The 25,576-nt window shown below is 41.8% G+C and overlaps 1 protein-coding gene across 2 annotated transcripts in view; it reads right to left on the reverse strand.

The window, feature by feature from the left end:
* The window catches only part of pip5k1bb (phosphatidylinositol-4-phosphate 5-kinase, type I, beta b), a 34,709-nt gene that overhangs the window by 3,701 nt on the left and 5,432 nt on the right, over positions 1-25,576 (reverse strand). For both annotated transcript variants that reach the window (XM_071482746.1, XM_071482747.1), the window contains exons 2-13: positions 19,113-19,215; positions 18,917-18,985; positions 18,126-18,256; positions 15,161-15,278; positions 11,912-12,064; positions 10,526-10,825; positions 4,391-4,593; positions 3,890-3,973; positions 2,982-3,030; positions 2,780-2,864; positions 1,530-1,688; positions 231-357 (exon numbers count right to left, since the gene is read on the reverse strand). In XM_071482746.1, the coding sequence (XP_071338847.1) occupies positions 231-357; positions 1,530-1,688; positions 2,780-2,864; positions 2,982-3,030; positions 3,890-3,973; positions 4,391-4,593; positions 10,526-10,825; positions 11,912-12,064; positions 15,161-15,278; positions 18,126-18,256; positions 18,917-18,985 (1,478 nt within the window). In that variant the 5' untranslated portion in view covers positions 19,113-19,215. The remainder of the gene's footprint in view (positions 1-230; positions 358-1,529; positions 1,689-2,779; positions 2,865-2,981; positions 3,031-3,889; positions 3,974-4,390; positions 4,594-10,525; positions 10,826-11,911; positions 12,065-15,160; positions 15,279-18,125; positions 18,257-18,916; positions 18,986-19,112; positions 19,216-25,576) is intronic.

A 25,576-nucleotide genomic window follows, 5' to 3' on the forward strand; every position in this document is an offset into this window, starting at 1 on the left:
GACGTCAGCGCAGCACAGGTGACAACAACATGGGCGTGTGTGAGCGTTTTAGTAGGGAGCGGCGAATTTATATGCCCTCTTTTCTTCCTTCCTTCTCGTACTCAAGGTCACATTGTATACAGGAGCGTCGCAACAAACTACTCAATCAACCCGTAAATCAACTCATAGTGTCATGATAAAGTGAAAGCAAAAGTAAGTAAGTGAAAAGGAAAAACAAGCAGACACTGTACCTCTCCTCTGTTTGGTTGTCCACGTTGACGAAAATGGAGGAGGTGGAGATGGTTCCCATGGAGGAGCCCTCGTAGAACAACGGGTTGGCAGGGACCAGATCAGGACGCAGGTATGAACCGAACACAGCTGAGGGGAAAACATTCACATTCATGTGACTCTTCCATCTGACTCTTACTGCCTGGTAAACTAACATCTTTCAACATCCACGCTCTCAGTTTGTAACAGTTTGTTTTTTCCTTTTTCTTTTTTTATGAAAGTGTTGTCCCTGAGGCCAAGCTGAGATGACGCCTCTCAAAAGCTCACCCAGGTCCATAGATACATTATTACACAACTTTTTTTTTCACAGGCTGAGTAGTACTATCCATGATGAGCAAACCGACACCCACAGCCATGATTCCTAGGAGGACCCTAAATGCCCCATTCATCAATCAATATAATCAATACATCTTTATATAGCTGTATTGATCCAAATGTAAAGCTGTCACTGGATCGTCCTCTGTGGAAAAAGTTATTCTTGGTTTAGTTTAAGTTTAGATTAAATAAGCCTGATGACTGAGACAAGGCAGAGCATGAGATTTGGGTTTAAATCAATTGATTAAATTGTTCTGATAAAACTGATATGTAATATATTTTTCTGTATCAACCTCACACCCCAGAGTAAAACAGATTTCCTCTGTCCGCTCTCAGACTAGTATCCATAAGGGAGAGCTTTAGGAAGTCCAACAATACATATACACCTTCTCGTACCGGGGTCAGATTGTGATCATGAGAGAGAGTGAGAGAGGAGGTGAGGATAACGTGCCTAAAACCACGCATCTCTTTTATTGCACATGCCCCATAGACACACACTGATGCTAATAACAAGGTAGCCTCTGTTTTCTTTCCATTAAGGCCAAGCACTGTATCAGCCAGTGACAGCTTCTTCCCCTGGTGCAGTGCTGAGAGGACAACATTTCTACGGCCGAATGCAAGTGGCTGTTTACGGTCCTCAAGTGTCTCTGAACAGCTTCAAAACACCAGAAAAACAGTAAAATGAATGAGAGTGAAATAGCTTTAGTTAAGAGGCAGTTTAGAGATGGTGAGGATGAGGAGAATGGCAAAAACGGCAAGTGCGTATGGTAAAATCATTTAGGTCTTGGGTTTCAAGCAATCTCATTATTTATTGAGACATCTCTATGAATATCCCTGAACGCCGTCAAACGTCCTGCCTGACAAATGAATGAAAAGATGGCTTCATGGTAAGCTACAAGTTGTCACAGTCAGAGAGAGGTATCCATCCTAGAAAATGTTTTGTGTACCTTGTCCATCCAGACTGGCGAGACTGCGGGCTCCTCCCAGCCTGTCCCTCCTGTCCTCCTCGTTCCTCTCATCTGCCTGCGATGAAAGGATCTCCTGGGAGGACGACTTCAGAGCCGGGATGGAAGTGCGAGTCCTCTTTGAAGGGGAGAATCGAAGTGCTGCGGAGCAAAACGCCGAAGAGAAGAAACGATGTAAGAGGAGAGGCAAAAGATGTAGGAGGAGCAGGTAATAGGAGGAGATAGAGGAATCCCAATTGAAGCAGCGTTCAAACAAAAAATGCACAATTATGGCTACACAAGTGTCCCCTAAGCCATCCCTGTTCAGCCTCCCAAGCGGAGCATGAAATGAAATCCTTTCCTTGTCATCTCCCTCTGATCGGACTTGGCGATGGCAAATAGCACGGCTAAATCCACAAATAATTGCCTCGACCATGTTCATTTCCACAAGGGGGGTCCTGCGTGGTTACATAACATTTGTTACTATATTTGATGTTAATGTGAAGTTCTAAAACAGCTTCCTCACTTTATCTACAGCCGCAGTGAGAACAGACTCTGTGGATGAAATGGTTAAAAAGGTTTCGTGGTAAACATGACAGGGGTTGAATCAGGCTGTTATGCGTCCGATGCCTGAAATCTACAGTTTATGTGGGCATTAAAAAGAGGTAATCAATGTCATCTTTACTGGACCGAAGAGTTTATCAACCTTAACTTTTTGTTCTTTTCATCTCAGTGAAATACAACAGTGTCCTTTTTTGCTTTTCTTTGTTGAGGTTTTTTTTTGTTTTTTTGTGTGTGTGTTTCTGGATTGCCACATCACTGTCTGTTTTGTATGACTTCACCACATCATTGTTTACACATAACCAACATGAAGTCCTTCATTGTAATGATAAAAGTCTGATATTTAATCCTAAAATTGAATCAAAGCAAAGAAATCTGAAAACAGTGGATCATGTGCCTCCAAGTCTTAATCCAACAGCTATCTATGGAGGGCAAGGAAGGACAATACAAGGAAATGCTATTCCTGACACTCTTTCAATTAACAGAAATGAGTCACCACTGATCTGATTATGTTGTAGTGACACATTAATAGCCAGCAACTGACACTAAAAGAAGCCCACAAATTCACTCTCCTTATCAGGCCGGGATTTCCTACTTTCCACTTCCCATTGTTGCCCTTTTCCCTTTTGTTTTTGGGGCAATAAGGGCTACCTTCCCTCCCATGTGTGACCATCATCAACCTGCAGACTTACGCTGAGTCTTCCTGAAGACCCGTGTGCTCATGAACTTGAGGAAGCGGCTGGCATAAAAGCCGGGCCGGTGCACCGAGACGGAGTCCTGGAGACGGGCAGAAAAAATGCTTTTATTAGCCAGCAGACTTAGAGAGTATGTGTCTGAACAAGAGGCTCATTCATAAAAGCAGCAGTGTCAGATTTGAGCAAACTATCAACTTACACCATCGTACACCAGGGCTTTCCATGAGTGTTCCAGCTTTTTAATGAACCTGAGGAAAGACAAAATAAGAGGAAGCCTTGTCACAAACATGTCCGCTTACACAACAACTTCCCCTTTATGCTTGATCAAACCTGAGACGCTTCCCTCTTGGTGTAAGGTTTTTTTTCTAGAATTATAGCAGAAATATAATAAAGCTTTAAGTTATGTAACGTTTACCCTTTAAGGTTTGCGTCTGACTGAGGCAAGCTAAGAGAAATCAGGGCAGAATAAATTTAGAAAAATTGGGCCTTTTCATCCTTCCTCCCTGACCTGATCTCGCCACACACACTCTGTGTGCATTCGATGCCAAACAGGTCAAAGATTTATGTCACGCTTTTAAATTTCAACAAGTCTGAAAAGCCAATGAGCCAAAAGGCTTCCCCCTCCTGACTCACTGCTTGCTCTCGGGACAAAGAAAATCAATGTGTAAATAAAGAAGACTGACTGCTGTGTCCTTTTAAATCGTGTTAGATAGGAAAAAAAAGTCTCAAGTCTTTTCAGGAGTGTGTAAAGTGGCTCGTGGCTCTCTCCATCAACGCAGGGAGATAATTCAACATTAAGAGGACTTGTTGTGGTGCAAGCAGTTACTCAGAGCGAATCCTGTCATCCTGTCATACGGAACTATTCATGCACGTTTCCTCTTAACTGTCATCTTTACTGGTTATTGATGAGACCGTTTAGTTTCCAGAAATGGAGACAGACATACTATATCTGCAGATCGCACAGACAGATTTAAATGTGTTTCATGGACCCAAAAATCTACAGATTTATGTATTTTCCAATCAGCAATAATAGGAAAGCCTGAGTATTGGAAATAAAGTGGCAGAAGGTCTGACAGCAGGTTTATATAATCTCCTAAAGATCAGTACCTGTATGACTGTAGAATATCTATGATACCCAGGAAGATGAGCAGCTTTTCTTCTTTGTGTGTTTTGGCAGGGATGCCACCCATCCTAAAACAGAGATAAAACACACCAGCAGTCAGAGACGAGCGACTGTTCTTCTTCTGCAGTGTTTGACACACTGTTCAAATAAAGGCAATATGCCTCCGCACTTTCACAAGTGTTTGTAAAAGAGGCACTTACAGTATTTACATTTGTGTGTATTGCTGTAAATATGCAGAACAGTGGCTGTGTTTGTATTTGTGTAGCTATGGTTATATGAGAGCCTGACGGTGAGTCTGTGTGCACACCGTCTGAGTGCGAGGTATGAGCACAGTTGTGTAACTGTGACTGTGAGAGAAAAGGTGGAGATTAAGAAACGGACAAAGGCAGAGTGTGTAAGCCCAAATATGTGTTCATAATGTGTGTGTGTGTGTGTGTGTGAGTGTGTGTGTGTGTGTGTGTTCTCCCCTCCCTGAGCTGACTCACGTGTCGTCTGTGGTGAGGGCCTCAGCTGCCTTGCCGTCTCCCTGGATGGACTCCATGGCGGTGGAGTAAAGGACCCTCTGGCCCACAGGTCTCCTGCCATCACCGCCTGCCTGGCCCGACTCACCCCCCTCTCTCTGGCTCTGGTCCAGGACATGCACACCCAGCAGCAGACTGTAGTCCATGATCTTAAAACTCTCCAGTACCTATGACAAGTTCAAAGAAAGAGGGATTTTACGAGAAATGCTTGATGAGTCCATTGATAATTGATGGCAATAACTGGATACTTCACATTCTCTGTGACCTGTTTGAACACTGAAGAGATTTATTTCACCTTCAACTCCCCGACAGTAAATACAGCCACACTATTAAATGTTTTGAAAAACACATTTTTTTCCACCCAAAACACTTTCATCACCCAACACATTTCAAAGACCAGAAAGCTAGCAAAGGGAAATCTCTGTTTAAACCAGGTTTGAGCTAAATAAACAAGGTGTTTCTCCACAGCGAGCCAAGTGTTACACATTGACCTGACTGAGGAGCCTTTCGCCCAGTTTCCCAGAGACGCTGTGACTTCACGTCTCCTGGTGCTCAAGGAAAGCAGTGTTGTGGCGAGACAAGGGCAAGAGGGAGAGCCTTATCTTATGACTTAGCCTGGAAAAAGACTAGGTAAGCTTATCCTCATAATCTTAGACATTTTCATTTACAGTTCAAAAATAACATTTTCATATACTGTACTGGAAAAAAAGCTTCTGATACAATCAAAGAGAGCCATGAATTCAGAGAAAACCAGCCTGTCTCTCTGAAGGATGTGACACCAAAACAGTTTTGAAGTTGAACTACAACTACCCCTTATCTTTCTCTAACTAATTTTCAATGCATAGTCAAGAAGACATTCCTGTTTGCATGTGCAAGTGACACTACTGATGTATGCAGGTCATAGTCACACACATTCATACATGCGCATGCAAACACACAAACACAAAACAGACTTAATGACCGACTCAAACAAACAGTGGGGCTTTTGTCCGAGCTTTGCCTGTTCCATATCAACGATTTGCATCCCTTCACTCGAACTCCCCCAGCCTATTCAAACAGCAGCCATTTTGAACAGAGCCACGCAAACCAGGCTGCCTACAGAAGGCCATTACTGCGTGTCCTGGCCCCAGCTTTCCCAAGCAAACAATCGAACCATCAGAACAGAAAGAAAACAGCTACATTTCTATGGCTTTTTGTGCTAAAGGCAAATCTTTGGATTCTGACAAATGCTGTTTATATGTACGGGTACAGAAAAACATCAGAGCAATGAATAGAATATTACTGATCCTTCGAGGTATAACAGCCAAATGTTTGGGGCAACCTGCCCTCTGCTCGCATTTCAAAAACAGCTCATTTTATTACAGTGAATGGGAGAGGCTAATCCTAATACTCCTGTAGGAAGTGAGCTTTGTCGCAGCAGCCTCTGATCTTCGACAAATCTCTGATTTCTGTCTCTCAGTTTATATTCCACCCTGTAGCACTCCTCCACCCATCTATCTCTGTGCCAGCAGGGCTGTAGATTTCCCCATAGTGCTTGCTGGTGTAACACTAATACACTACAAGCTTTCTTAAGTATGAGACTATGTGCTGAAAAGACACGACACAGAGCCTCTTAGACTCCTCTCTGGCCAAGATGAAGCATTGGTACTTAAACGCTGATTCTGAGTTCAGCTACAATCACGGGGATGTTTCTAAAGTATGCATCTAGGATTCCTGAGTACAACGTGCTACCCACGACACAACAAATTAGATTAGAGACATGTGGCTTTTAATTTTGTCATTTGTCCAGACTTGTTAAGGCACATACACTTTAATTAATGACAAACATTTTTAGATTTTAGCATTATCCATTATGGTAAAAAACACACATTTCTCTCACTGTTCATTCTCTGTGAAACTTTTACATAAGCATGAACATTATAAGCTTCACAAAGGACTACTGTATTATATTACATTAGATTGTAAACAGGCGCCATATAAAATGGAAACCCAATGATAAGGCCTCCCATTTGCATATTGTGATCAGTAGATTTTTCGCTTATGAAAATAATCATTAAATGCGTCCCTGGACCTCTGTAAATAACAGGTTGAAGCCATGTCTTCTGGTAAAAACAGATTTGCGTGAATGTGGTTGAGGATCCTGTCGAGGCCTTGCTCACTTTCAAGTGCAAGGTCACGGCCTTTGTCTTCTGCAAGCTGAGAGTGAGAGAGGCCATTGTTATCACAGGATCACATGGCTGAGAAGAGGGGGAACTATACAGTAAATGGCTGTTTATGATTGGCTACACTAGCTGCCATGCAAGCCCATTATTGTCCCCCTACCAAGCACGCATGCCTGCACTGTCTGAATCTTTCTATTTCTGTACTTGTCTGTGTCTGAAATCAAAGGATTTCCACTTCACAAACACTCGAGCTCAGCTCTAAGAGTATCTTAATGTCATTTGGTCTGGGTTGTCCCCGAAATGACACGTGCTGCGAACAGAACTGTCTTAACAGCTTGACGTCATCACCAGCATCACTATCATCATTGTGTTCGTCTCACAGACGGCTGCTGTCACACAGTCACTGTCATTTAACAGGGTCGTGATGCTCTTCTCTGCTGCTCACATTACAAACAGCCAGCACCACACCGGTAACTCTCTCACTCTACTATAAACCCTCTCTGTCTCACTCTCTGTACAGTAGAGTTCAGCATGAATTATTAATGTCTTGTGTTGTTTTGGCATTTGGGGCGTATCAGTGGAGCTGCAGAGTAATGGAGAGAGGAGACTTAAAATGGAGAGCATACCCTGCGTTTCCCTACAAGTGTCCCACACAGCGGAAATATCTGATTCTCTCAAAAGCATTGCACATACTCCTCTTCCTCTCAGTGTTCTGCGTTCAGCTCCAGCTCAACTCTGACCTCCTGCATTCCCATGTAATACAAATCATATCAAACCACGCTCTGGAAAAATAGCTAATAATTTATTTTTCATAGGCCTCACAACATGTACTTTCACAGGACAACAACCCCCTTCCACTTCCTTGCTCCCTCCACACCCCTCACCCCCTGTCGCTCGGCTCCTGCCGACCCCTCCTCTGTGTTTTGGTCCGCGGCCTCTCCTGGGGTGATGGGGTTAGCTGCTTACTCATGGAAATGGACAGAGATTCTGCTTAGAGGGCACTTTGCTTCCCGCTCAGGAGGCGAACACAGGAAGCCACGTCAATAACAAACTGCAAAGCACAGAGTCTCAAACAGCTGCTGTTAGCGAGCCAGTCTCACTTACATATATACACCAAAGCAAATACTTTATACACACAGTATGTGGCACACAGAGGGCTGTATATGCGCACATAGCGTATAGACAGTGTATGTCTTGGTACATTTGGGTACAGTTTTAAATGTGTGTGTGCTGCCAGGTTAAACATTAAGGAAGCACTGACTTAGCAAGAGAGGAGGATGTCATTCTGTCTGCAATCTGCTTAAAAAAACATGAAAAGAGAAAACAGGGAACATTGGGAAAGTCAGCGGTTTCGTTAATGATGATGAGAAGGGCCATAACCTGAGGACATCACTTGAAGTTGAATGTCTGTAATCTCGCTCTAAAACCAACAAAGATCCTGGTTTGTCAAAGTGCTCGTGATTAAGATACTGTTTGACTTAAAAGGTGAGAAAGCAACAGTTGTTCCTGTTTACACACCTTACCTTGAGGATACACTAATACACAGAAGAGAAGAGAAGAGAAGAGAAGAGAAGAGAAGAGAAGAGAAGAGAAGAGAAGAGAAGAGAAGAGAAGAGAAGAGAAGAGAAGAGAAGAGAAGAGAAGAGAAGAGAATATACACACAGCATCACACTGTTCATTACCACTAACTCTTCTCCATACGCCATCAATCACCATTTGGCAATAAAACTGTCAAGCTTCTTCTATTCACACACACTAAAAACTGAGACATTTAAGTTGGGGCTCGTGTAATGGAAGTCATTAAGTTGTTAGCTGAATGGTGCCAGGTTTGCCAGGTCAGGCAGGTTGACCTGGCTCAGCTGGAACTTGGGTAGGAAGTCTTTCCTCCTGGTCACTGGGCCTCATCTAATACACTGATCTACACTTAGATTAACATCCAGGTCTGATTTCAGGTTACATATCACAGAATACCCCTTGTATTTGTGTGTAGGTGTATATACTGCATGTGTGTGCATGTGCAGCTACTGTATGTCAAGCACAACAAGTAGGATTAAAACACGGAGGGCTTTCAATCATCATTGCCAGCCACTGTGAAGATAAGACACCTTAAATCAGTGCAGGGTAGGATCCACGCAAAAAGATTTACTGTAGTTTCACAATGACTGTGTCACTATATCAATCTAATGTTTTACTGTTTTTTAACCCATCTTTTTTATTTATTTATTTATTTATTTATTCCTAGCCTCTTATATCACTGGTTCTCATAGTTTGGTAAGGAATAAAAAACACTTTTGGCACAAACTGGTCTTTGACAGGGGCTGTCTGTGGTAACTTAACTCATCTCTCTCTTTTTAATGTCGAAACTTCTTGCAGTTTAACCATCTGTCTTTCTTTAGCATGATTATTTCAACATAAAATAAGTGCATTAATCTACTGTGTCAGCTCGATGTCAGTTAGCCTAAGCCATATTAAGGCTAACTGCTTAATTTATGTTACTTAATGTCAACTGAAATTTATGAGCTCCTTGTAATATTAAAATAAATTAAATAAAGTAGCTGGGTTACTAAGCAGTATATCATAATGCAGAAACATTATATATTAAGCTAAGCCTGTACGTAGTACAGAATGCCTTCACTCAGATATAGCTTCGCTGGCATTAATGCTAGCTAGCCTGTAAAACTGGAACCTGTGGTTCCTCTCTCCTCCCACTAACATTACATGTGTAAAATGAGTTACTGTTATAATTATTTTCTCCAAATGGAGACTTTTCTTGTGACCTAGATAAGCATTTTCATTTTTTATCTATTGTACCCTGTAAAATGGTTCTACACTGAACTATTTGGGGACAGCATATATAATCTAGGAACTAAAAAGCGATAACTAAGAGTCTTAGAGACACAGTTTCTCAGCTGTTGTTTTTTTCTTTAGAGGCAAAGAACAAGGAAATGAGCAATTCAGCTCTTCTGTTTCTCTTGCTGTCTAAAGCCTGGAGGCTTGTTCTTTCTTTACAACTGTGGTCCGCAAACACGTCAGCATAATATGAACATTTTTTGCGCATGGTCCTTCGGTCTTCAAGCTATTTTCAAATACATTTCCTCTAACACAAATGTAATGTGGATAGACAAAAGGATAAGAAATCATTTATTCTTTGATCTATTTCAGAAAACTAATTTTAAGTAGTGTTGTCTGTCCTCATCCAGCAGACAGCCTCCGAGTCTCTGCATTAAAATAGAGAAGAATGTGAGCCTTTAGATTGGAGGACTATCTTTGGATCAAGGTCTGAGTTTCTCACACTACCAGGATCATATCTTAATTACATTCAGTGTTTGGAGAGCTGTCATGTACTGAAACATAGCAGCACAGACAAGGGAGAACAAAGCCCGGGGCAAACTGCGCGCTTTGACTGAACACACAGTGGAAATACACTGCAAACACATGGAAACTCTTCAAACTTTTCAGTCTTTTCAAAACATTTCTTCCCATTAAATATTTTGCCCTGAATTGGTCCACAATATAGGGTTGCGTGTGTTGGTTTTTAAGCTACCATAATTGGTTACAAGAATTAGAGGTCAAAGACATCCCATCAACAGCTCACTCCAGTGAATTCCCAGGTTCAATCTGCTCTAAGCTCTGATATGGCACGTGACATATTGTCCATGTGGGGCTTTGCTGCACACAGGTCAAAATGTTTTAGCAAAGCAATGAGGGCATGAGAATTCAACATACAAAGCCTTTTTAAGGAAAGTAATCTGATAATAGAAAAAAGACTCTGTACTTCCTTGTTTGCTGTACAGTTTTTTGGAATGATAGTGATTCTCCTGTTGTGGTATGACTTTGCAATTTCAACGACAGTCCAATGAACAGACAAGGATACGAATGAGCACACACACACACAAAATCACCACCCCCCCACACATACACTACTAAAACCACGTACCCGACAGTCTCTCTGTAGGGTCTTCATTAGGTTGTTGTACGTCTCAGGGTCAAAGTAAAGCCCTTCCTCATGCATATCCTGAAAGTCCAGATCTTTGTAGGTCGGACAGCCTTTCTCCCTCTCTTTCCTGGATGCTCGTCTCTTATAGGTGGATCCCTTCAGGTCATATTTGTAGTGCATCTTGACAGAGCGAGGAAGCACATTGTTCATCACCACCAGTCGAATGTTGATGCCTCCAGACTGGATACAGTATAGGCCGTAAAACTTAGGAAGCAGCGTGCGTGGATTCTGGTTCAAGTTCTGTGAATTTAAAAATAGTACAGGGTCACAAAGCTGTGAAGAGGATCATTGGTGCACTTGTTAATACATTAATAACGCAGACAAAAGGAAATTGTTTGGTTCCTAATTTGTAAAGGCTATTTAATGTTGCAAATTACCATAGCGACAACCTGAAGGGCTGAAAGAGGAAGCTAACTTGGAAGTGTCAAACTGCAGTTCCTTGAATGGCCACTTGAGGCTGCCTCCAAAATTGAGTCAATCTCCATAGATCCCCATGTTTCCCTCTTCATGACAGCTGTGCCGGGGCCGAATTTGTATATTTTTATAACTCACCTATTAAAATTTTATCAACGCTTACAGTTGTGCATAATTGAGGGTGTGGCCACTTTGAGTGACAAGTAGGTGCCATCACAATTGGCGAGCCACTCGGTGTCTAGCCGCTAGCTGGTAGGGATCACTAACTCAAGTTACTGAACGTGACCTCTCGGGCTGTGTTTGTGGTGTTGGTACCTTTTGGAGGATTTTTCATGCAGATATTGGATAAATAATATGACTGATTTTGCGTTTAAGAACAAAAGGAAGTCTGTGCTCCTGTTTTTTTGTGGTGAGTGAAACTCTAATAAAATATCATTTATATATTAGCACTAATTAGCAGGTACTGGTGTGTGCTCACCAGACCTGGCTTGTTAGCTTAGCTTGTTAACTAGCTAATTAGCTAGCAAATGAATTAGGCTTCAAGCAAGATGCCCATGTACCAAAGTCTTGACTCTACATACGCCCCACCTCTTTGCCCATTTTTAGATTAACAGAGTCAGGCACACGATAGAGTACCACTCTGACCTTAATGTAATTAATTAATTAATTAATTAATGTAATAGCTTTTGAGGTGTTTATGTGTTGCAGCATCCCCTTGACTGAGCCGCATCAGTCTGATGGTTACAGCTGGAGCTAATGAGAACATTCACTGTATTTTATTAATGCCACTTCAGCATCTGATAGCTGTTCAGATTTAACAGTACGAGGATTTTAGACACACATTCAACACTCAAAAGTGGAGGTTTGCCACCTCCCCACTGGAGACCTCATGGAGAAACATTTGTGTCTCACCATGTAGTATCCGGGTAGCAATCTCTGGAGAAACTTGGCCTCTTTGTGCTGGACGGTTTTAATGATGAACTCGTCATCGCTGGTTAGGTAGAAGAGAGAGCCGCTAGCCCCCGGATTGGCCAGTTCAATCAGAGGCTCATTTACCAGGGAGTACTGAGGAATGAAAAACATAAACAAACCAGTTTAACATTTCACATTAAAAAATTGAAAACAGCTCTAAACACATAAACTACAAAAAAGAAAAAAAAAGTTTGTAACTATTATTACACAAAGATATTACACCACAGACATCTTTTGTTTGTTTAGTACTGGAACAGAAAACTGCCTTAGTCTATTTACAGTAAGTCCTGAGATACAAAGCACCAGGTTTCGATTCCAATGCTTGTTTTTGTTTCAGCAGCTCCATACACTATGTGTCCAAAAGTATATGGACTGCTGAACATTACAGTCATACTGTATGTGATCGCTAACAATATCATTCCAAAATCACTATGTCAATATATTAAATACATTATACTTTATACTATATTAAAAACACTATTATGCTATAATAGCCTCCATTTTTCTGCAAAGGTTAATTTACTAGCTGGTAGAAAATGGTGACTGCTCATGGGCAGCTTCAGATTGACTGTGTGACAACTAGTTTGTGGTCATTTCAATAAATGTGTACAGAAATGTGTTTGCATAAACTGTATGCACAACTGAAACACAATCACTGTTTATACATATTGTTAAATTAATGTGTGCTGACCATAAACCAATTACTAAGTACCAAGTACTAGATGCACACTAGTGCACAGTCAGTGAGAGAAAAATTGACATCAACAGATGCCAACACCTAGTTTTCAACCTAGTATGTTGATGCAGCCTTGGTAAAGACTTTCTACAAAATCTTGCAACCTGGCTGCAAGGATTTGCTTCCATTCAGCCAGAACAGGAGTAATGACGTAGGACACTGATGTTTGGCAATAAGGCCTGGATCGCATTTGATGTTCCAATTCATCCTTGGGCAAGTGAGGCTATGACATTGCACAGGCCAGTCAACCTCTATCACAACAAAATGGGAAAACCAGTTCTTCATGGTCCTAGCTTTTTGAATAGGCGCATTGTGATGTTGAAACTGTCTAAAATATCACTGTATTCTGTAGCATTAAGATTTCCTTCAGTTGCAAAATCACAAAGAAGTAAAAGTTTGTCCATATACATTTGGCCAAATATACATTTTACTAACACATCAATGAAAGCATGTCTCTATTGACATTTGGTTTATTGTTACACAAACACATTTCCATTAATTGCAAAAGTGCCAGTTCTGTTTCACAGCAGCTGAGGGTAATAGGAGCAATTACTGCTTGTGCTTTCATTGCGACATGGGAATCAACGTGTGAGGCAGAGCCTGTGAGAGCAGTACACTGCAGCGTTAGATGTTAATCAGTGCGTTATGAGTGCAACATGTTCAGAGGAGAGGAGAAACACTGGAGGCATCCGCTCTCCCTCTCCAGAGACTCTTCCACTGATGACCGTCTGCAGTCGCATTGACTTACCAGCAGGAACACATCCGCAGTTTATTGCATTTGCATTCAGGATACAATGTGTGTGTGTTCTCTCTCTTTTAATTAGACTCCGCTGTGTGTCCTCTGTCTGAATGAATTCATCATCACCTCAAGGACATCAATCATGAACACATTCCCTAAGCTTCTGTGCCTTATGCCATCCTCCCTCTACTGCCTTGAAGTTGCATTTAGTCTTTGTCTCTCCTCCAGAGCCCTTTGTCTTTCACTTATGCAGAAACAAATTTGGCATTCAAAAACAAGAATGCAGCTGGTGGGGTTTTTGGAAGGCTTGGAGGCAGATGTAAAATAGGAAAACGGCGTCATAACATGATAAAGCCCGAACAAGATTACAGAAAATCTAATTTCTGTTCCAAGCAAGAAACATATGTGTAGGACAGGGATGAATATAGCAACAAGGTATACTCGGGTGAGCAGCAAATTGAATTAACATGAAGGCTTTTGACAGGGGTTTTTGAAAGCATCGTGAGTAATATTAGACATCCAAGGCGTCAGTCAGAATATTTTCACAGACACAAAAAAACATGAATGATTAAAATCCTCCTGTTGGAAAAAGTCTGTCAGAATCCCTCTAACATATTACTCTCTCATTGTCTCTCTTTGTCTGTGTGTGTTTGTGTCTTTGATTCTGCTGGGAAATCACAAAATCATCAGCTGATTTCCTTCACCACTGGGAGCTGGTTAAAGCCGTTGTAATGAGGACATGCTCCGTTAGCTTAGTCATTACTTCCACTATCGCCACCGCCCTGATGTTGTGCCTTGAGTTCACCCTCCCATCCTGCCTTTCTGGCACACAGATGGTGTGTGGCATTACCCACCCACTACTCAATAAAAAAACATGTTGGATTCTGGCATGATTAAGTATGTACTAAGGTGGAAGATTAGCCAATGGAAAGTAATTCAAGAGAAAGACAACCAACAGGCCAGTGATCATACTTCTATTTCTGTTTTTGACATATGGTTGTGTATAAACAGTGAGACAAAATCACGCTTGGGTGTTCATGATGACAAATAAACCAGCTACCGAGCAGAAATAAAGTGCATGGCTCAACGTGCTTACACCAAAGACTTTTTAAGTGATGTGAGGTAAGCAACAGTTTCACATTTTAGGTAATATGCTTTTTTGCTGTCTTGCTGATATTTAGATTGATACCACTCTCAAGTCCATACCTTTAATGCAGCATGAAGCTATAGCTAGCAAGTGGCTAGCTTAAAGCTGAAGTTGACAAATTCCAGCTAGCAGCACCTCTAAATAAATCACAAATAAAACATTATATCTAGCTTGTTTAACCTGTGCAAAAACTGAAGTGTAAAAATGGTGATTTGAAGGTTTATGGGGGGGGGTTATGTACGGGACTATTTCTTGGCCAAGAGCAGTGAGTTCCTGGGCAGACAACCAGCAGAGACTATGGAAGTCACTGCAAATAAGCGTATTCCCCAACATGTCAAAGTATTCCTTTAAGTTTCAAATGCAAAATCCAAAATTCTCATTTTTCTGGGTACAAGTTTTTTTTTTGGTTGTTTTTGGTTTGTTTTTTTGTTTTTTTTACTACATACTGAACCAGATGTGTGCATGATTTAATAATAAGTTGGTTGGAAGCAGGACTGAATTATGTGTGTGTATAATCATGTGCGTGTGGGACAGATAATGACCAGCTCAGCCACATTTTAGTCTTACCAGGTAGTCATCTGGTTTGATGCCGAATAGATCCCTGAAGTAGCGGAAGGCCAGTGGGGCATAGGTCTTGAAGCGGAAGTCGGGATAGTGATGCGCTGGGGTCAAGTTGCTTCCCTCGCTGGTTTGTGCAATGAATAACCAAGCCACCCAGGAAACAAAAACATACACTGGTACATTAGATACAGCAATGCAATTAAAATGAGGAGAGATAAAGAAAAACTTTGACATTACATAAGTAAAACATATCAGTGTCAGTGTCACTGACACAGATTGGCCAAACAAGGATCCCATACAGGCAACAGCAGGGGGAAAGTAAACCCTAACATCTAATCTTTGTGTATCTAGGCTATTGACTCCTGGTAAGAGTATCAGTGGGCCCTGTAATGTACTCCACCCAGGCCTCAGTGAAGTCATCAATGGGAACCTCAGATTCACCAGCTTTGTTGTGACAAACTGACCCGTATAGTGAGTTCTTTGCCTGGAGACTGAAGAAAGCTTGGATTACTGGAGCTAAACAATACCAAACAACACATGAGCCTTTACTTCGAGGGGGAGAAAGGGAGTAGCAGAAAGGTAAAAACACAAAAAAACCCCACAAAATAACCTACTTTAGTTTTTTTTGCAACGTGACACATTAATGGGCTTTGACAAAAACCAACCCTGTTTTGCAACTAGCCGAACTTGTGCCCCTCGGGAACACCATGACATTGGTGTACGCACGACTGACAAGGTTAGAGTGAGTCAGCTGTTGAGTCTTTCATCAAATAAACCCTCATTGGAATCAATCTCGCTGACCCTAAATCTACAAGAAGTAGGTTAATAAAGGTTTTTGTTTTCCAGGGCATCTATAAATCTGGTTAATATTTTGAGAACTTGGATGATTTTCTGGATAAAGAGGCTACCGTGTTGTTGTTTTGAGTCGGTGCTGTAGTCAACAGTCAGGCCCTGGTGTGTAATACTATACCTGTGATTACTCTACAATGAAATCTGACTGCTCTGTGAGGGCAGGTACAATTATCTGTTATCAGTGACTGACAGTCCATGAAGGTAACGTACGCCTCGCATGGAAACCATTTCACAACACACAGCACCTGGAAATGTTTCATTCAATCTAATCAGCAAGCCATCTGTGTGTGTGTGTGTGTGTGTGTGTGTGTGTGTGTGTGTGTGTGTGTGTGTGTGTGTGTGTGTGTGTGTGTGTGTGTGCGCCTGTGCAAAGAGGTGTGATGGTTGCCAGAGATATATGAACTAAGAAATGTGTGTGTGTGTGTGTGTGTGTGTGCGCGCGTGTGTGCGCGCGTGTGTGCGTGTGTGTGCGTGTGTGTGAGTCAAAGTGATCTGCGACATCTCCGGCCATCCAGAACTAGACTGACAGGACAAACAAAAGAGGAAAAGCCTCAAGAGAGGAGCAACAACAAGAGGAGGAAGAGAGGGAGAAGAGTGGTGAGACGGAGGGAGGCAATAAGAGCATCTGAGAGCCGTCTCCATCACTCAGCTACTCTCTAAGGATACTCTGTCAGTGAAAAGAAAGAGAAGAGTTTGTTTGCTATTACAGTACAGAACGCTTAGATAAAGTAAAGAACAAAAAGCGCACGGTCATAATAGATGCAGACATAAAACACCCATTTTCTCTCTATGTTTTGTTTGTTGTGTCTTGTGCAAATTATGGCTTGATTTTTTTTTAATTAATTAAATTTTTTGATTAATTATTTTAGTTTTCACAGTGCTGGCTCTAAAGATGACTATAACTTTCATTTTACTTCACCATTATGTGAAAATAAAATGATATGCGGCGCAGATTGAAGATGATGTAACAAAACATACTTTGTACTTCACTGTCTCAACAAGCTACAGCAGGTTTTTAACCCAACAGAGTCATGTTTGTCTGTTGCTGAGGAGCAAGACGGTAAAAGGTCAACGTGTGTGTGCCAAGCCTAGGTTTGCATAAACCATACTGAGTTTACATATCCTGGTGCAGCATCTGAAAAGGTAAACCACAAAGTATTTCCTGGTAGGACTGCATTTCTCTTCCTGAAGCTTCAAAATTAAAGGCTTGTTTTGGATGATCTGTTTATTTGGCCACAGACAGAATTGAAAACTAACTAGTGAACACCTTATTTAAATAGAGAAGGGAACAATAAATAGCGTCAATCTATTGATACAGGAAATGATAACTGCTGAGATTCTCAAAAACTGACTGTACTATCTACTGAGAGACTCAGACTGAAACCTCCATACACTGATTTTAAAAACAGTTTACGGTATGTGTCAACTGTGTGCGGTAATGTGTGAATACATGAGTCATACTTTCAAAGAATTCCTGAGTCTGCTCTGGATTATATAAAACGTTTCTTTAAGCTGCTGATGTAATTGCGAGGACAGCCTGAGACGACATGTTTTGCGCTGTGGCTGTAAGAGGCACACAGTAAGCTGATTTCACAGTTCTTGGCTGGATAATCCACCAGAATAGTTTTATCCCTGCATCATGACTTAGACAAGCAAAATTCACTTTACTGTCAAATGATGATGGTGGCAGTTTGTGGTAGCAGCATAATTTCTTTGGACTGGATGTCCACCGACTGCAGTTTCCATTCAGCATGATTAATAATAGATTTAAATGTTTTTAATACAAGACCCAGACATATAATATTTAAACGGGCAGACGGGCAAAGTCTTAAGTCGCTTTCCATTCATTGACTTTGCAGAGTCAGGAAACTATTGTAACCAAAGCGCAGCCCATTACCACCTACACATAAGCAGCATGAAGGAGCTCTCTGATTCATCGGCTCTTGCAGACCGATAACCTTGGGCTTATGTAAAAGTCTGGCTGTTATTGTGTGCGAACCATTGCCACACGAATAACTTGTTGAACAAAGATGTATACATCATAGAAGATGTCTTGCTGTGTATAGAATCTGTCTGCATAAGTATGAACGTGTGTCAGTTGACAGTATGCAGCACTGACCTGGGTAGAAAGACACTCTCCACCACATAGAAGTCTTGCATAAGCACATCTCTGTCAGGCTTGGAGGTAAGGTTGCCCACTGTGTAGCCAATGCCGAGCTGAATGGACCCCTTCAAGGCCGATGACGTGGTCTAGATGGGAAAATAGAGGAGAAAACACGACATCAGCCTGGCTGTTGTAGCGCACTGTCACTGCCATCCCTACTGCATTCACTATTTAACTTCACTATAAATATTAAACCTGAGAATGTCTACCATACAGTTTGATTTGGTCAAAGTCAAGAAAGCCTTTTGTGTATGGTACAATTTTATGATATAATTTCCACACAAACACGTCACACTGCACAGTGAAACATTTCTTACAGGCCGGGACACAAACATACGATTGCTGCCACCACAAAAAGACCTTTGACCAGTTTTTAGTCCCAACCTGAACAGTGGCAGCTACTGTGGAGAGCCTTGTAATGGTGACATCTTAAGAAATGCTGCCATAAGCAGTGACGTCCAAAGTTTAAAAAAAAAAAAAAAAAAAAAAGAAAACAAGTATGACCAGCACTTGACTGATCTCTGGCAGTGGGCCCTAGCAGAGGGCAGGACATTATGTGCTGTAGAAGGACATTTATACGGACTCATGTGACTCTTAAGTAAAGGCCTTTTGGATTTGCTGGCTCTAAACAGTGGCTTTCCAAAATAAATGTTAATGGGAGCATGTTCAAATTCGTCATAAGAGTAAAATAAAACCAAACCTAACACAATGAGGCTCTTGTATGAGCAGTCAAACATTTTTCCTACCTTCTTATATGTTTTCTCTCTGCTTGTGTTCTGAGGCCCTCCCATCCCATTTTCTGTTGTGGTTGACATCTGAAAGACACACAACGCAATACCATGAAGAACAAACTGACTGTAAGAAAGTTTACAGATTGCTGTTACTGATTTCAGAGCCTACAATAAAATCTAATTCGCTGAGAAGTCAAGACCATAAACCTGCCTTGCTTAATGAAAAGCTGTGCCCCAACAAACAGCAATCAGGGCGACATCTCTTGATTGTGAGGTTGAGAAATCATCAGGAGGTTTGGATCTGTCAGGGGACCCTGCACAAGAGAACAGACGCACAAAGAGTTAGTCTTACACAATAAAAAACCAGGGCAAAAAAATGCTCACAGCCTCTGCTGCTGCAAAGTTAAGATGTGACAAGCTGAGGACGGGGTGTGTGTGTGTGTGAGTGTGTGTGTGTGTGGGGGGGATCCACCAGCTAAAATTCCTTAATTAACTGCGATACACTTGTGCGTTGTTCATCTTAATGCCATCACTCTCCTGTTGATCTCTGCCTGGTAGGAGAGAGGCAGTTGAAGCTATTCCCTCTCACTGTTGAACTGGCCTCCAGCAGGAGCTCTCTGCTATGACAGTCACTCATGACTCATGCGTATGTGTTTGTAATGACAGTCCAACCTCCTCTCATTACAGTCTTGTTTTGAAGAAACAAGACTATCCTGCCTGTTAATTCAGCGTTTCACAAATGATGGGAGTGTGCAGGTAGATATATATTTTTCCATTTTTCCTTTCATATTGCAGGCCTTATGTGAGTGTTGGATAAATGACCGCTCATAAAGGAGCAGAGCTGCAGAGTGTGTGTCACTGAGGTGAAATGTTGGCCCTGCCCAGCTTACAGCACAACCAAGCCATTACTGAGCCACAAAAAACAGTCTCATTTCCTCATATGTTCCCAAGGAATTTTACTGTACCACTCATTTTGAAGTTCTCCCTCCTTATGTTTTTTTTCCAGCATGATTTCCTCCTTCACTCTTCAGAGAAAATAAGGCTGAGTGACATAAGTCAACAAAACTGTGACATAACTGTGCCTCAGGAAAAACAGGGACACTGAGGGAGAAGTGAGGAGACAGAAACAGAAACACTGGCAAAACTGGGACTTTGTCAGAATCAGAATCAGAATCAGTTTTATTACCAAGTATGTTTCAACATACAAGGAATTTGTGCTGGTTTGTCTGATAAGCTCTGGCAAGCCTGCAGTCACTGTACCACCTGCATATAAATGCACCTGCAGGTCTCAGAGCCTCAGTACTGCACAATATCGTTCTGCTTCATCAGCGCTTCCAGCACCATGTCCTCCTGTCACCTGCTCTGTGACCAGCAATTACATCTCAGTCCACCTAGAATGTAACCTCTCATCACTGTGCAGTGGAACACTTTTATTTTGAAAGTCTCATCATCAGATACATTGATGAAACTATGTTGCAATGCTGTATTACTCATCAATAAAAGGATCAAATATGTTGCAGCCATGTGTAAAAATAGCCCTCAAAAGGACAATCACACCCTCACATGAATACATGTTCACACACACTCAGTGATTCAGATATTAAAAGAATGTAGCAGACACTGAGCTCTTATCTTCAGGCTTCCTTATCTGTGCACCAGCTCCTCTGTTGCTATAACTACATCTATTTGTATTTGTTTGGGTCTTCTCTTTGTGTTTGCCTCATACAGTCACACATTCTGGTTGAAAAGATTATGTCTGTCGCTTTTTTTATCTGTCCATTTTGTGCAACCAGAACTGAGGGGGACCTGAAATGCTGCTCACAAAACAAAATCTTGTTATCGATCATGTGTCATTAGCAGTGAACCTGAGTGATGAGGTGTTCATCCACCTAAGCCATTGTATTGCATGACTGGATGTGTTCGCTCTGAACCTGAGGAATGTTAACAAGCCTTCGGGCAGGCCTGTCTGGCTCGGCCCTGCCCTGGGTGTCAGTGTTAGAAGGGATTGTTTGGACCTCTCTCTCTCTCTCTCTCTCTCTCTCTCTCTCTCTCTCTCTCCCCCTCCCTCTCTCACCTGACCCCACAACCCAGCCGGTGCTCTAACAGACTGTTTCCAGAACAATCCATGAGAGGCCTGCAGCTGCAGTGAACAACAGCTCGTCTGTTGTTGTTCACCTCTCGACAAAGAGAGGCAGACAGATGGATAGACACATGGATGAGAATGGACGGATGGCTGGATGGTCCTAATCATCCACGTCTTACCACCAATTGCAAATACCACTGGCATAAAGGAGCGTAACGAGGAAAACAAACAAGCACATGCATTGTACACTGTTACACATATGTAAAACGATACCTTGTGTGCCACAAATACAAAAATGCATCATTGTCAAATCAATGCCCCTGGTAGATGGTGGATGTTTTGTGGTCTAGATGAGAACCGAATGGGTAACATGATACAGCTGATCAATAGAAAGGACACTCTGTACTTGAAAGTGTAGATGTGATTGAAAACATTCAGATCTGGCCTGTGTAGAGGGGCTGAGCTGAGGTGTTTGTTCCTGTGGCTTTCTGAAAGTGAAGCAAGATTATATAAAGATTTGAATCATCAATGTTGAACTGTCCAGCGCCATGTCTACACGATGCAGACCGGAGGAAAATTTCAATGGAATGAGGAAAAATCCACTATGGATAAAATCTCTGTTCCACACAGTTGTCGAGCTTGGATTTAATGCAGAGACAAATATACTATACACAGACAAAGCAGCTCTCCAGTTTCTTGGCAATTCACTTCATCTCCAACTGTGACTGGGTCAAAAACCAGTCCTGGTCAGTTAAGTACATCGCATTCATTTTATCTTTCTGCTTCTGAAGCACTTTGTGACTTCTGCTCTTAAAATGTACTTTAATTATAAACTTTACTTACTTAGCTCTTCTTTCCCTCATTCTCTCTGTTCCTGAACAACTCTCTTCCAACTCGTCCACATGCCCTTGTTAGAAACCCTGCCACCCTTCAAACAAACACATTTGAGTGTAGATCAAACACTGGCTCTCATACCATATCTCCTCCACATTTTCAGAGATACTGCCAAGGGTGCCAGTCAGCCCCCGTGGAAGTCAAATAGCCGCTCTGCAGCCAAGAAGTCCTGGCAAAGAAAATATGTTGCTGAGAGCAGACATGGGCCGTCTGGTATGATAAAAATGCAGATCCAATACATCTGAACTGTCAAGAAGTCTTGGTAGCAGTGGTAATATTACCTCACTGATTCCAATGAGCAATGTAGAGGTACCAGTGAACAATCACACTACATATGTTACACAGATTTTAAAAACCATTTATCTCTATCAATACTGTGATCTATCTAAGAGCGTCAAACCATCTCACCATGACATCAGGGCTGAGAGGTATTAAGTCAAGATGGCCCTCATAGAACTATCACCAGGACACAGATACTACATATAGGTTCCTGTTTGCTTCAGTCCCCAGATACTATTGGATTACTGCAGCAGATTGGAGACATAATGGAGAATCAATAGCAGACCAGCAATACAGAGCGCTGAGGACTGGACTACTGGGCTTTCATGACCTTCACAATCCCAGACTGTGAGACGTTAGATAAGCACAGATATCTGGATTTGGATGAATACAATCAAGAAGATGCATGGGGAGTCAGCTTAGCTCAGCCTGTAGCGGATCGGCTTCATCAACTTAACTGCTCTGATCCTTGACTATGGCTCACATAAACTCCTCCCAAACAAATTTGAACTCATAAAACTTGTTCAGTTGCATTGATGCTTATATTTTTTTAATCAAATCTCTTTTCAGGATGTAAAAATAGTGTATTCCAGCATGGTATAATACTCTGAAACAAATAAGAAATACACTCAAAAGCTAATAGACTAAATAAAATAACAACTTTAAGTATTATATACCCCATGCCTGTGTGTATGTACTCTATGTGGTGTGGGCAGTAGTTAATATCTTTCTGATGTCTTGTGTAAACACTTATTTGGTATGTGTCAGCGTGATTACATAATTGTGTTAGTTACGCCAACCATGTAAAATAGTTTCTTCTATGAAATGTGACATGTTCTGTTATGAATCACGCAGCTGGGAAAAAAAACATCTAATGTATGGGCTCCCAGCCATTATGGCCTATAAGTAACAATGATTAAAAAAAAAATTTAAAAAGATATGTAGTCTTCCACCACCTTAAAAAACCTTCAGATCAATCCCCTAGCTGTTGTGGATATTTGAGGAAAGTGTTTTGCTGGCAGACAAATAGAGAGACAGGCAGGGGGAAGAATAGACTAACACTGTCTTTGTAAAATGTTCAGTAAAAAATATATATATATCTGCTCATCAATCTCAAAGAGACAAGAAAGGATAAAATTCAGAGGCTCTGCTCCGGTTCCACCCAATTCAAACAGACCACCTTAACAAAAGCACAGGAGCAAATGCAACATAAAACACACACAGTCAGTTTCAACATGTACAAATACACACAAATATAACACCCACATATCTTAGACACACACACACCCTCTCCTGAACCAGGTGAAGCTTTAAAACATCAGCACGGTATTATTTTTGATTGTTCGTGGTGCATTTGGTTCCATATTACACTGTATCCTCTTGAGGTGTGTTTGTTTTCATCTTTCCTCTGAGGGACAATCTGTGCTGCAGCTTCAGAGCAGTGTCTGTCCACACCAGACATACACCAGGCACTATGCAGCACTGCAGAGCTGGCAAAGAGTGTGTGTGTGTGTGTGTGTGTGTGTGAAGGCTACGTGACTTAACAAGACTAAATATCTACAGCGACACTAACAGCTCATGATGACGATTGATTGGTTGGATTAACAACAGGGAGACTATTTTTACTGGTTTAGCATGTAACATCCAGTACGTAGCATGTATGTTAACACGTGCACAATCAGCATGTATAGAAATGTAGTGTAATAATTAATGTATGTAATGTATGGTGTTGGACAAATGATCTTAAAAACACAGAGATCTATGTTTAAACAACATGGTGCTGCGAGCAGAGGCAGGACAGAGACAAGAGCTAGTTACAATGCAGAGTTCACAGTGTGTACTAAGCACATCATCCCACTAAATCTGAAAAGTTTAGTGGGCTCAGCCATAGATATGTGTGAGACATATCACTGGTCATTTTAACAACTCATTGCATGTGAGGATGGTATTTGAGCTTTTGAGAACAGCAAATAAAGAGAAACAATAGGTGGGAGGTAAAGAGAGGCTACACCTAAATGGCGTTTTGACCTTTCAGATGTGACATTAACAGAAAGAAATGAGCTAGACAGAGGGAGAGTGAAAAATGAATGAAAGGGACAGAGAAGGAAGACAAAGGGAGCGAGAAAGAGAGATGGAGAACAAAAGGTGTGATAGTTTTAAATATTTAGTTGGGGGCTTCCCTTGTGATTTCTGCAATTACGCTGTACAATAGGACCACATGTAAAGCTTTATTGAAAGCAAAGCAATTTTTTCCCTGCAGGACAGAAAAGAAGAAAATAAATCAGCGGCATTATATAATCACAAAATATACAGAAGGAGAATGAATATTTCATTTTATGAAGATGACAAGAATACAAGAAGCCCAGGGAGAGGACTCGGCCTCTGTGTTTGTAATTCAGACAGTGTCTCACTCTAGTTCCACCCTGCATGAGAAGCAGTGAGGAGGAGGTCACCCTCTGTGTCCAGAGAGTCACATGATTCAACAGAGCGAGTGGGGGGGGACGACCATACAGCTGCTGAGTGTATGGAGAGAAAACAGAGAGAGATGTTCTCTAGAGACGCAGAGAGAGACTGCCCTGACGGAGCGATACACTACAGCACGACAGGACGTTTCACAGCAGGATTATTATATTCAACCACCAGTGATATCAACCGTGTCATCAGATCAGGGAAAACCTGATCCGACGACACAAAGAGGACGAGAGAATTGTCCCAGCGAAGCTCAGCTTAGTCTTACTTAGCCCTACCCTGGAGTCCAAAGGTCCTCTTACTCTTCTTAAAGCCACAAGGGTGACAGGCAGGTTTATAACCTGTGCATATCTCTGTGGATACACCTGACTTATTGATATGAGGTCACAGCCTGCTAAAGATAAAGAGGAGGAGTTTCATGTTGCCAGCTTTCCACATTCTTTAACTTTTTTCTCCTACTTGTTTGTCTTCACCCACTCTTCCATGTCTTGCCGTCAGACGCTTTCATTTTGTCATCTCTCCCTCCTACTCGCACCATGGGGTCTCTTCTGTGGGCCTCCACAAACCTCATCATTACCAGGACAGGAAAGTAGGAGGGGGACCTGGGGGGCTCTCAGCAGGGCCAAAACAACAACAAGCAACAACAACAAACATCACAACCTCCAAATAATCTGAATTCTTGCGAGGCTGCCAACATCGCTCTGCCAGCAGCCTCCAACCAACCAATCATTACGCAGAGGATAACAATTATGAACCAATCACCGCTGCAGGCCTCCTCTGGGAGATTTTTTTTCCCACCCTCTCAAAAGCTGGTGCTGACGTGCCGCGGGGCCAAGGAGGTGGGAACTCCTCTTTGGAGGTCATTAAGATCAAAGTGATAATAGTGGGAAAAGTCTACATCCAGATTCAGACGCTGCAAAGTAAATGAGGGGCATTTTAAACAGAGGCTG

This window comes from Trachinotus anak, unplaced genomic scaffold, assembly GCF_046630095.1.
Source record: "Trachinotus anak isolate AG129_WGS33_773 ecotype Australia unplaced genomic scaffold, CSIRO_AGI_Tana_v1 ptg000008l, whole genome shotgun sequence".
Classification (NCBI taxonomy): Eukaryota; Metazoa; Chordata; class Actinopteri; order Carangiformes; family Carangidae; genus Trachinotus; species Trachinotus anak.